This window comes from Maylandia zebra, linkage group LG18 (assembly GCF_041146795.1).
Source record: "Maylandia zebra isolate NMK-2024a linkage group LG18, Mzebra_GT3a, whole genome shotgun sequence".
Classification (NCBI taxonomy): domain Eukaryota; kingdom Metazoa; phylum Chordata; class Actinopteri; order Cichliformes; family Cichlidae; genus Maylandia; species Maylandia zebra.
Genome location: NC_135184.1, coordinates 27,112,487 through 27,125,791, shown reverse-complemented (window position 1 = coordinate 27,125,791; position 13,305 = coordinate 27,112,487). Strand labels below are relative to the sequence as shown.

General features: G+C 43.5%; 1 protein-coding gene across 4 annotated transcripts in view; it reads left to right on the top strand.

The window, feature by feature from the left end:
• The window catches only part of gpr158b (G protein-coupled receptor 158b), a 108,458-nt gene that overhangs the window by 72,468 nt on the left and 22,685 nt on the right, over positions 1 to 13,305 (top strand). For all 4 annotated transcript variants that reach the window (XM_004567210.5, XM_076876512.1, XM_076876510.1 and 1 more), the window contains exon 6: positions 12,023 to 12,132. In XM_004567210.5, coding sequence (XP_004567267.2) covers positions 12,023 to 12,132 — 110 coding nt within the window. The remainder of the gene's footprint in view (positions 1 to 12,022; positions 12,133 to 13,305) is intronic.

Sequence of the window (13,305 nt, the reverse complement as noted above, 5' to 3'; positions counted from 1 at the left end):
TCCAAAAATATCCCCCACCCGCAAAACACTCTGCCGTTCTGTCATCCTCACACACATGAAGGTCTCCTTTCCTCCACCTTACCTCCTTGTCCCCCACCCCCCTCCTCCCTTCATGTTTTCCTTTGATTACCTCCTCTGCATGTTCTCTCTCACCTCTGTGTCTGCCTCCCTCTCCCAGCCTTAACGTTTGTTGCTGTTGCCTATTTTTTTTTGCTGCCACCACAGACCTCTTCAGCTGCAGCTGCTCTGCTCTGGTGCTCAATGCATTTTTAAACAGTCCATCAAGTTCTAGCACAACTTGTTTTAAAAATACTTCTACTGATTAATTGATGGAGGACGCTTGGGAGGTTGGACGCAAACCAGGAGGGCCACCTTCTCTTCTAGGCAATATAAAAATATGGCTTTTTATCGCAGTCCCCAGTGATTTTGTAATCCACATGAGTGGTACTGCAGAAGGTTGTGACGCTGTCTGTCTGCCTGTATTGTGTGTGTGTGTGTGTGTGTGTGTAGGCAGAGTGATGGATGGATCATGAGTGTGTTTAGGTAGCTTCAAAGCCTCATATTTTCCTGTGGTCATGTGCATGGATTTGCCATTTGCATGTTTTTGTTTTGCACAGTATGTAGGTGGAAGGAGCAGCACATAAGAGCTACTTTTAGCTCTTATGTGCCGTTCAGATTTATTGTTTTGCTGTATGTGAAGCAGAAAGCTGGAAGAAGTGATGAGGTGAAGATGCCAAGTAGGATGCAAATCCTGAAAACAGACTATACTGAGACTGAGGCAGGAGAGACAGATGGACATAAGGAGGAGAGACACTGAAACAGGAGGGAAAAATAACAACCTGTTGAGTAGTTAAGATGTTGTTCACGTTTGCTCCGTCTTTACTTCTGTCTGTTTCAATCCGTTCCAAAAACTAGTTTTTCTTTGTGTATTTTTCTGCTGTGTTACTGGCTCCAGCATTCTTATACTCTTAAACTTTGATTCTCAAGCGCTCAAAACCATTTTACTAACGTCGGCGCTGGAGAACGTGCTCAGATTTTATATGTTATGCTACATTTAAAAGTCATGCTTTCAAATTGTTAATATCACCATCAAAATACTGTGAAGCACGAAAAGGAACATTTTCACGGTACACTCATGAAAAACTAAGTGCACCCCATTATTGTGTAACCTATCGAACCACCTTTAGCAGTATTAACTTAAAGTAATCATCTTCGTCTCATCTCCTCTTCTTTACAACGTTGTTTCAGTTTGTTGAGGTTTGCAGGCATTTGTTTATCCAGCTCTTCCAAGATCCCACCACAGAATTTCAATTAGACTGAGGTCTGAACTTTGACACGATGATTCTTGTCTTTTTCAGCCATTCGGTTGCAGATTTGCTTTCGTACATCAATTTTAGCCAAGCTTTTGTTGTCACAAAGATGGCCTCGCATTTGAGTGAATAACACTTTGGTATACAGAGGATATCACTGCAAGATGATCCAGATCATAATCCCTCCACCACCGTGCTTAACTGTTGGAATGAGGTGTTTGTGGTGATATGCTGTTTGGTTCTCTCTAAATGCGACGTGCACTTCATCGTCAGACATCTGCACTTTCGTCTCCCGAGAATTTGCTGGGAAGATCGTGTCATTTTGTTAACACACATCTGAATGTGTCAGACCAGAAAACTGCCAAGATTTCTGCTTTTAGGTGTTCACACTTGCTGATGATCAGTTAAGCGAGTGCCTTTGATTAGCAGATTCTGGCTGTTACGTCCATTCTTATGGGTATACTTAGTTTTTACAGGACTGCATACAGTATACTTAAAGTGGAACTGAAGATTCCCAGTTAATTTTAGTTAGCGCTGGTAACTGTAACTGTAGTTTCATACTTTATGTGTCAGAAATCTTGGGATGGCAAAAACACACTGCTATAGGAAGTCAGGCAACTGGCCTTTTTCCATCATTGAGCAGCTGTGAGTGATTTGAGTTGATGCTCCATGTGGCATTAGTCTGCTAACAGTAGGGTGCAGTAAAAGGAGCAAAAGGAGTTGGTTACCTTGCTGAGAAGCTGGGGAAGCTGCTGTTCTTCATAACAGCTCACTGTAGCTGTGTCTTCAAAATAAATTGCTCCATACAATATTTCAAACTGTCAAAAAAAGAAAGAAAAAATGACCAATGTCTTCTTTTTCAGGAACATTTTAATGAGCAGTGGCTGGTTAGTGCTAAGCTCACTGGGAACTTGTGGTTCGCCAGCTAAATGCTTCCACGGTGGAGCTGCAGTTGAAACTGATGGGTTTGCATTAGGATTAGGTTAATGCAAACCCATGCAGGACCGTTTCTGCAAATGTAACCATGGACACCAAGTCTGTATTTAAACAAATATATAAATCTGGCAACTGATAGACGTCAGATTCCTATTTTAACAGAATGCTGACAAAAAGCAATCATTATTCACTTGATACATTGTTAGAAAATTTTCTAATTTTTCTATTTAATAATACATTAACATCAACATCGCATGTACTGCTTTGGATTCCTCTCTGGGGATTAATTAATGTTTATTTTCAGCAATAGTACTGTAACGTGAGGGTTCACTAGATGGTTGGGAATCTCTCTGAATAATTAGGAACAGCAAGACTGAGACGGATAACTTTTTAGCAGCCTCTTTACTTTTAGCACCCTGCAACAACAACCCACACTTCCTGTGTGCCGCCCTCATGAATACTTCACTGGCCTCTCAGAAGCCAGGAAATCTTATACTCAGATCAAAACAGGGAAAACAACCAGGTAGATATAACACATACTTATTACTGGTTTGAACATGCATGTCTAAACATTCAAACATGTAAACATGTAAATATCAAAACACGTAACCACCAAATAGCTACATAACTAGCTTTATAACCTTTGTAAACACCTCTTTGTATATCAAAATAGATTTAAATTTACTTCTACACTTTACATTTTCCTCCCCCCCTCACATAAGAAACGTCCCCGTTTCCCTACAGAAAAGGAAGAGAAAAAAAACCCCCAACATGGTGCAAGCAAAGGGGACAACAATAACACAACAGCAAAACCAAAAACAAGTTCAGTTCAAAACATAGTCCTTGAGGTATCTGGGAGGCACAACTTGACGTCTCCCACATCGCCGTGAAACACCAGATACTCGATGAGGAGTTGAAGGGACAATGTCTGATTGGTGTATCACCACATGGCCAGAGGGAGAAGTCGTTACAGTCTCAGACCGAGGAGAAGGGGACAAAGGAGAGTGGGAATGGGGTCGTGACTGGTTTAGAGGTGGTGGCTGACAAACCTGAGGGTCTGATGAGGTTGCAGGGCTGCGGCCCTGAACATTCCAGCTCCCTTCAGCTGCAGATTTTGAAGCTGTGAAGGGCAACGCACCTGATAATGCAGTCAACTGTGGAATCTGGGGCTGTACAGGTATGTCACCAGCAGGTGAGTTGGTTCCACCTTTAGGAACAGGTGCTTTGTACGGCCTGAGACGATTGTAGTGAACAATTTGAGTCTTGTCTGATTGGTCCAGGAGGTAGCGAATCCTGTACGTGACACCAGGGTTTTCTCCATCTGTTCCAAGGCACTCCAATATCTCAAAGGGGCCCTTCCAATGTGGAGCAAGTTTCTGCTTTGCTGTAGTGGGGTCATTTAACCACACCAAGTCACCCGGAACATAAGGAGTGTGTTTGATGCCCCTATCGTACAATTGTTTCTGCTGGTTGTGGGCACAATCTCTGTTCCATGCAGCAGTGCTGAAGGCAGACTGAAGTCTCTGAGTCAACTGGGTGACGTAGTCAGCAGGAGAAACAGAAGTAGATGATGCTGACATGTTGGTAGGCAACAGCATATTAGCAGGCATCCGTGCCTCATGTCCATGTGTGAGAAAAAATGGCGTAAACCCCGTGGTAGAGTGAGGACTGGTGTTGTAAGCCAAAGCAACTTGATTGAGGCAGTCATCCCATTCGCCAGGCTGCTGAAGGAGTAACTTAGCTAACTGGTCAATAAGTGTTCGATTGAACCTCTCGACCATCCCGTCGCATTGAGGGTGATATGGGCTGGTCCGTGTCTTCTGGATGCCTAGCAGCTGACACAGATGTTTCACCAGGTCAGATTCAAACTGACGTCCTTGGTCCGTGTGTAGCATTTCAGGGACGCCGTGCTGACAGATGAAGTTGTCAAACAGGCATTTTGCAACTGTTGTGGCACGTTGGTCTGCGATAGCATAGAGATTGACATATTTCGAGAAATAGTCTTGAACAACGAGCACGTACCTGTTGCCACGACTCGTAATGGGGAGTTCAAGTATGTCAGCTGCCACCTTTTGAAATGGCTCCGCAGCAACAATTGTTTTCATTGGAGCTCTGTGATGAGGTGTGGGATTCCGTCTGGCATCACATGGAGTGCATTGTGTGCACCATATTCTGATGTCACGTGACATGAATGGCCAGTAATATAGCTGCTGAGCACGTTTCAGGACCTTATCTGCTGATAGGTGACCGGACACTGGGTTGCCATGCAGCAGCTGTAGGACAGTGTCTTTTAAAGATTCAGGAACAACCAACTGATGCAACACTGACTTTTGGGACGGGTTGAAAGCTTTACGACAGAGTAAGCCATTGTGAAAGGTAAGTCTAGAGTACTCATGCCATAGCACTTTTTCCTGAGGTGGGCATTTTTTCATACGCCAGTAGGGTGGTTTCTGACCCTTAGCTTTCCAGCCAATGACTTCTGACAGTACAGGATCTTTTTGTTGTTCACTTTTGAGATCATCTTCAGGCAGCTCAAGCACAAATGTGGATGAAACAGATAGCGCTGCACACTGCAGTCGTGGATCAGGAAGGTCATTGCATGGAATGTGTTTTTGGTCAGTACTGCAGGGACTATGGTTGGGCGGGCCTGCAGGACCCACGCACCTCTCTTCAGGTTTCAAGGTAGCAGAAGCAGTGCAGACTGTGTCCTGCTCTACGGTTTCACCAGTGACAGGGCGACGTGACAGTGCGTCCGCATTGAGGTGGCGGTGGCCATCTTTATGAATCACAGTCCACTCAAAAGGATCAAGTTCAAGAGCCCAGCGAGCACGGCAACCAGTTCTATCACTGTCAATGGGTATTTTCCGAAGACCCAGGAGGGGCTTGTGATCCGTGACAATAACAAATGGCTGCTTGTAGAGGTAGTGCCGAAAATGTCTAACTGCCCAAACAATGGCCCAGAGTTCTCGATCATAAGTCGACCACTTTCTTTCTGCCTTTGTAAGCGCATGGCTAGCATAGGCAATGACTTTCTCTTGCTGTCCCTGTTTTTGAGCTAGTACACTGCCAATAGCTGTGCTAGAAGCATCAGTATACAGAGAAAATGGCAATGTGAAGTCAGGGAATGAAACCACTGGAGGGTTTGAGAGGGCATGTTTCAGATACATGAATGCATCCTGGCACTGAGAAGTCCATTGAAAAGTTGCATGCTTCTCAGTGAGAGCATGTAGGGGGACACTGTGGTGCGCAAAGTTTTGAATAAACTTGCGATAATATGAACAAAGTCCAAGGAATGACCTTACTTCTGTCGCTGTTTGTGGAATAGGCCAGGCTTGCACACTGTTCACATTTCTGGGGTCAGGCTGGATGCCATGTTTTGATACAATGTGGCCCAGAAATTGTACCTGATCTTTGGCAAAACAGCATTTTGAGGGGTTTAGCTTCAAGCCACTTGCCTGGAATCTGCCGAAAATTTCTTCCAGATGCTTGAGATGTTCTGCGAAAGAGCGGCTGTAAATGAGGACATCATCCAAATACACTAAGCAGGTTTTCCAGGGAAGGCCACGAAGTACCATCTCCATTAACCGCTGACATGTGGCTGGAGCGTTTGTGAGTCCCATGGGCATAACAGTGAAGTGGTAAAGTCCACTGCCGGTTGTGAAAGCAGTTTTCTCACGATCCTTCTCTTCCAGTTCAACCTGCCAATAGCCATGTTGAAGGTCCATTGTGGAGAACCAGGCAGAACCTGACAGCGCATCCAGTGCATCATCAACCCTTGGAAGAGGATGAGAGTCTTTGATTGTCACTGCATTGAGTTTCCTATAGTCGAGACAGAAACGCCACGTACCATTTTTCTTTCGCACCAGAACAACTGGGGCGGCCCATGGGCTGTAGCTTTCTTCGATGACACCTGCCTTTAAAAGGTTGTCAACTTGAGTCTGTATTTCAGCTCTCTGTTCAGGTGTCACTCTATAGGCTCTTTGTTTAATCGGTGTAGCATCACCTGTGTGAATATGATGCTTAATTATGCCTGTGTGACCTCTGTCCTCTGAGTGCTTACTGAAGATTCCTGAATACTTCTGGAGAAGTGATTTCAGGGACTGAACCTGGGAGTGTGACAAGTTTGTTTCATCTATTTCTACCGGCAGAGTCCAGTGGAATGATATCAACAGATGAGCCTGAATGAAACTCACCAAGATGCTGTCCAGGGTACAGTTCGATTTCATCACTGGAGGGATTAAGCATTCGAACCACTGTAGTACCATTCTGAACTTCACTGAGAGTGTGAGCCACAACAATGTCACATGTTGGATTAGGGATCAAGACACCATAGTAGTCTGTTGGAACAGGAGAAGCCGGTGTGGCTGCTGACACACAGGCTGTGATCAGAGTTTCGCTCATAGCTGGAATTTTGGTTGGCGCTAACACGGAAACATTACAGCAGGCAGCCACCTCATGTCCTTTGGGCAACAGGGGAATTTTCATGTCCCACAGTTGCAGCACTTTGTTTTTGAGGTCGAGAAGAGCATGGTGCCTCTGCAGAAAATCCCAACCTAGAATGACTGGCTGGTAAGCACCTCTGAGGACTTCAAAGTCCTGCTGCCATACCTGAGTCCCAAGCCTAATACCAACGGTTAACTTGCCTAAGATTTCCAGACGTTCTCCATTGACCGAACGAGCTGGCACAGAGGATGCTACCATAGGCCGTTTTTTCAAAGCTGGATGAGCGTTTCGAAAATCTTCACTCACAAGGGAGACAAAGGAACCAGAGTCAATTAGAGCACACACTTCAATGCCCTCGACAATAGCCAAGACGTTAGAGGAGACTGATCCATCAGATTCTGAGGGGAACTGGGGGATGCGGTTTTGGGGCCCTGATACTGTAGCTGATGTTTGCCCCTCAACAGCAGCTAATGAAAGTTTCCCTGTGGGCCGGAGGTGAAATGTGCAGGCCTTTCCGGGGACTGGAAACGAACACCGGTCCTACTGTAGGATGCAGCATCTCTAACTCTACGTGGAGCAGGACTGGGACTGCGTCGGTATCTGTTATTGTCAGGGTAATTGTACCTGGAATATTGGGGGGGGCTGTTGGGAAGGGTATGTGCGTTGATCGTGTTTCTCACATTTGTCCCACTCATCGAACCTCTGGGGAACAGGGGAAGAAGGACGTTCACGGTGAGACTCTGGATCACGATGATAACGCCTCTCAGGCGAGCAATAGTCTCTGGAATGTTGTCTGGCATGATAAGGCGATGGGGACGCACTGCGGGTGCTGTACTGAACATTGGAAGAGGAGGATCTATCACGACTGGAGTCCAAACGTTGGGCAAGGTAACTCTGTTTCTCCCGTAACTGCTGTACTTCATGTTTCAGGCTGGTTACAGTAAGCGTGAGCTCCTCAACCGCTTGAAGAAGTTTAGCATCAGTAGGCTGAGGACGTATCATAGCAACCTGTTCTGAAGACGGAATATGAGAGGATCCTGCAGCTGTAAGTTGCAATGCTGCCCGTGCGCTCTCACAACGGCTGGCAATGCGCAGGGCTCCGTCGAGATCCTCTGCACCCATCTCATGAATCTTAGATTGCAAGGTGGGGTCCAACCCAGCAACAAAACGGCGAAATTTTTCACCTTCCAAGGCATTGTAGTCATAGTTAGGGAAAGCTTCAAGCACAAGACGGGTAATATCCGCGCTGTACACATCTAAACTTTCACCTGGTTTCCGGGGGCGAGCATTCACATGTGTCTGGAAGAATGGCAGAGAATATTTTGGACCGAAAACCTCTTTCAGCTTATCCTTCACTAGATCATAGTCTTTCTGGGCTGATGAAGGCAAACTGTCCCAGTACAAAAATGCAGCATCTGCTAGACGAGTAGGCAGAACAGAGGACATCACAGTTGGCAAATCTACCTCAGGTGGAGTCATAGCTTGCACTGCCACTTCAAAGCGACGAGACCAACTAGTAAAAGATTCAGTCCCATCTCCTTTAAAAACAGGTGGAAGATCTATTGTCAGGGCACTGGAAACGGTATGGTGGGCGGGAGCAGCAACAGTCCGCATTGCATCCACTGACCTCGAATGTGGCACAGGAGAAGAGCGCAGCTCATGCACAGATTCACTCTCGTCAGCCGATATGTTCCCAACAAATATCCAGCTCAAAAAAAAAAAAAAATCACAAAAACAGAGAGAAAAGCTGCAACAATCCTTCCTATCTCCAAAAATTATTACTATTATTATTTTCAGTTCATCAGCTGTTCACAGAGAGGGATAAATCCCAGCGGGGGAAAAAAAACGATCTTATCCGCAGCTTGGGAGTAAAACTCACCAAATACACAGATCCATCAAGAAAATAAATCCCACCGCTGCCACCAGATGTAACGTGAGGGTTCACTAGATGGTTGGGAATCTCTCTGAATAATTAGGAACAGCAAGACGGAGACGGATAACTTTTTAGCAGCCTCTTTACTTTTAGCACCCTGCAACAACAACCCACACTTCCTGTGTGCCGCCCTCATGAATACTTCACTGGCCTCTCAGAAGCCAGGAAATCTTATACTCAGATCAAAACAGGGAAAACAACCAGGTAGATATAACACATACTTATTACTGGTTTGAACATGCATGTCTAAACATTCAAACATGTAAACATGTAAATATCAAAACACGTAACCACCAAATAGCTACATAACTAGTTTTATAACCTTTGTAAACACCTCTTTGTATATCAAAATAGATTTAAATTTACTTCTACACTTTACAGTACTATTCAAGTGTATTTATTTAATATATGGATTATTTATACATGTATTGTGCCTATGCTGTTATGTTACTTGTTATTAATTTCAATTAAAATTAAAATTTACTTTAGCACATGTAGTTCGCAACTTTTAGCTATTAAATAACAAATTTCCTTCAAGCCTCTTATCGATAAGTGAGTCATGTTCAGGCTGTTCCTTAAATTGACCCAATTCTGACACACACCTGCCTGCCTTCCAATATCAATTAATTTATCAGCTGCAGTATTAAAGAGGAAGAGCAATAATTCCTTTTCTTGGGTCTGAGATGGACTCTGCTCCCCAGTGTCTCATGACGGGCATACCAATAACAGACTCCGCGAGGTTGTGATGATTGCGGATGGAAGGAAAAGCCTGTGAGTGCCATGCTCCATGCTTTGACTCAGTGTGTCACATTTTTAATCAAGAGGTGAGAGAAATGTCTATATACCGGAGCTGAAGTGAGTGTGAACAGAGCGAAGGCTGAAAATAGGGAGTTTAACCGCTCGCTGAACCACATTTCTGAAATTCATCTTGCCTCTTTTAAGACTGTATTTGATTATGAAACAATCACAGCAACATTATCAGTGATGAGGAGGTAATAAGCTGCAGATTAGTTCCTGTGACATTTGTTATGAGTCACGTTGAGACTTGGCTCTGCTTTCAACTTCCTGAATACCTGCATAAGATGCTGTGAGATTGAATATTTCTGTCCTTTCATCTTTCTGTCTTTGCACCATAGTCTTTGTTCTTCATTTCCGTGGGTAAAATAATGTACACTGTGATTCATATTCCCCACTACACTTTAGCTTCTCTTCTCTGTTAACGCATCTCACAGCCAGATGGTTACAGCCTCGGGGTTGGCTTGTTGCTCAGCTGGGTTTGCCACAGATGTTCTGTTTCTTTTCTAAAAAGGAAAAGAGGTTACAGGTGTTGTTGTTACTTAAGCTTAATTAAAGCAAATGGCTGGTGTCTTTTGAATGCCAAAGCATTGTAAGAGCTGGAATAAATCACTCGCCTTACGCCTCAGAGATGCATTTATGCTGCTTATTATGTTGTACCACAATAAGTCTGAGATTATGTGGTGATTACAAAAAGCTGGAAAGCTATAACCTTCTGTTTTTGGTTATTGTAAAACAACTTACATATAAAAAACCCAAGAATATAATTCAGAAAGTATTTTTGTGCTATAACATTGTTATCCCCAAACAAGCTCCCCGACCTGTACACTGTTTACTCTGCTGCGCTATATCACAGACTGAAAAACTGTCACTTCAGCTCCCTATCCTGTTCTGATTACACTGAGTTCAATCCAGCCACAGCATACAAAGTACCTAAAGACCTGGTCTAGCATAGGGCTCACATATGTTTTTAAAAAAGCATCATCTTATAAAAAGGAGTAATTGTATAGTCTTCTTTCTGCTCGAGCAGTTATTGTCAAGGTGTGTAGTGGAGAGAATCCAACTGCAAAACACGCATGCAGGTTGAAAATAAAAGTAGGATGAGCGTTTGTTGGCTAAAGCAAAAGTTCAGCAAATACCAAATTCAGAAAAGGGAAAGAAAACAGAACGAGGGGGTGAGTTCAACAGGAAGATCTGACAAAGGAATAAAGGGGATGAACTAGGATTGGATATAAACAGAGGATAGTTTACTCAGTGTGACACAGCTGGGTAGATAGAAACATGGCATGGCTATGATAAAGACACAGACGTACAATTTATTTAATCCCTCAATGGTGTAATTCACTTGTCCAAATACTATATTACAATATAATATGTTATATTATATTACTATATTTCCAAATACTATACTATGTATAAATGGTTACTATATACAGCACAATATGTATATAAATCTACATATTAGCCAGTTTTAAGCTATAACATATAACACCACATGTGCAATGTTAACATATGCAACAGATGCAAAACATAAAAAAAGACACTGAAATTTTGTTGAAACAGATACTAAGTGTGATGCAGGTCTTTCACTCTCACTTGTGTTTGCTTTTCAAACCACATTTAACATTTTTAGTCCGTATGCTAGACTGAAAAGAAACCTGTAATCAAAAAGATGCTCTGTGGGAAGTGGTAGTTACTGATTAATTACTGTTCATGTATCTATATAGTTTTAGCGGATAGGTGGAGTTAAGGTCAGCGTTTACCTCAACACAAAGTCACAAAACAGTTTGGCAATCGTAGCACGATCTCACAAAAGATCACACAAACTTCCTTCCCTTACAAAAAAAGTTTGTGTATTCATTCAGACCACACTGAATGGAGAGATTACCCCAAGTTGGAAAGGTGTCACGCTTCAATAGTATTTTCCTTGCTTCAGTGGGAACGTTGCCAGAGTCACAGCACTGAATCTTCAGAGCAGAAGCTGGGATTCGGGTCACCGAAAATGTAACATGTGGCTTCCCGCTGTGTTGCACACTAATGAAATGAAATGCAACCGTAGAAAGAGAAGTGCAAATGAAAGCTTGGATCCTTACAGCATGAGCCTTGTCTCTGCAGCTTCTGCTGTTACAATCTCTTCTGCAGCGGTAATAGGTGTGAATTAACTTCACATCATGCAGAAAATGATAGGCTGACATTTTATCAGCCATCGGCAAATTCTTTATTGCTTTGTTGAAACCGCTCAGAGAGACAAATCGTGACAGGTTGGACCGCACACATTTAGAAACACAAGTGTGTCTATACATGCAAATCAATGTGCAGATAAACATCACTAAACGCGCTCCTAGACCTATAAAGGAATAAGCTCTCAAATTCCTCACATCAAACGTGCTCTGGAAGTTGACATATGAGCCGCATAAAGCTAACAGATGAGGGAACTGTGGAGGCGTTAGATATTCGTGAGGTCAAATCCACCTCCAACTCTGCTTCTCGTGTGCTTACCACATTTGTGTGTCTGACTTCCTTCCTGTAAATACCAAAAACAATCAGAGTCCTAAGATGTGTTTATGAGATGTGTGAAAGTTAACTCTGCTCTGCATTTTTGTAGGTGATGATCCTGTACTTCAATCCCAGTGTGTTTCGATGTATCCTCCTGAGGTGGGTTCGCTTGCTGGGCTTTGCCATCATGTACGGGACCGTCATCCTGAAACTCTACAGGTACCGTAAATAACAGGCCATAAACGGTGGACATAGCAGCCCATTAGTTTCTAGACTCCACAATTTGAAGCTGCTTTTTCAATAAGGTGCACATGTAAAGCACAACCACAGACACCACTTATCAGTCCAAAGAGCACGAAATAACACAAGTATAGTCAACCCTTTCTGGCATTTCTATGCCGATGACATTCAGTTGTACATAATAATAATGGATTGCATTTATATAGCGCTTTTCGAGACCCTCAAAGCGCTTTACATTACAATTCCACTATTCATTCACTCTCACGTTCACACACTGGTGGAGGCAAGCTACAGCTGTAGCCACAGCTGCCCTGGGGCAGACTGACAGAAGCGAGGCTGCCATATCGCGCCTTCGGCTCTGGTTGCTAGGGTGTCTTGCCCAAGGACACAACGACCAAGACAGACAAAGCTGGGGATCGAACAGGCAACCTTCTGGTTACCAGATGAGCTTCCCAACCCCCTGAACCACGATCGCCTTATGTCTTTTAAGCCTCACCGGATGGATAGGCTGTCCACCCCGCTAGTGCTTAACCACAATTAGTGATTGTCCCACAATCAGTGTTAATTTTGACAGCAAATTTTGCTTTAGTTTTTTTTTTTTTAGCTTTGGCCATAATATAGCTATCTAAGTTCTTTTAGTTTTAGTTGACTAAATATCATAATAATTGTCATAGACCAAAGCTAAGGTTAATTCAGTTAACTGTAGTGTAAACTGTTGGAGAGTGTTAGTGTTAATGTGCTCTTAACAATGTTATGCCCGTCTGAATGTTATGTTGGAAACAGGTTCCTGTGATGTGGCTAATTGTTAGCGTCTCAGAAAGTGGTCATTAAATGTCCTTGTCATGATAAGTCTGTGGCAGGCAGGACGCAGGACACAAATGCAGGACACTCAAAGGAATAAACTCAAAGAGGCTGCAGAAAAAACTCCACAAACAATAAACTTAACAATAAACAATAAACCGAAAATAGAAACGAATACAAAACACTAGGAAACCTGGAGACAAGAGACTAGGGACGAGGAGCACGGTGGGAAACACACAAAAACACCACAAGGCTTAAATACACAAACTGACAACGAAAGGATGGGGAACAGATGATAACACAACAGGAACAGGAAGCAACACAGACTAAACTCAAGACACGTAAGCTTAA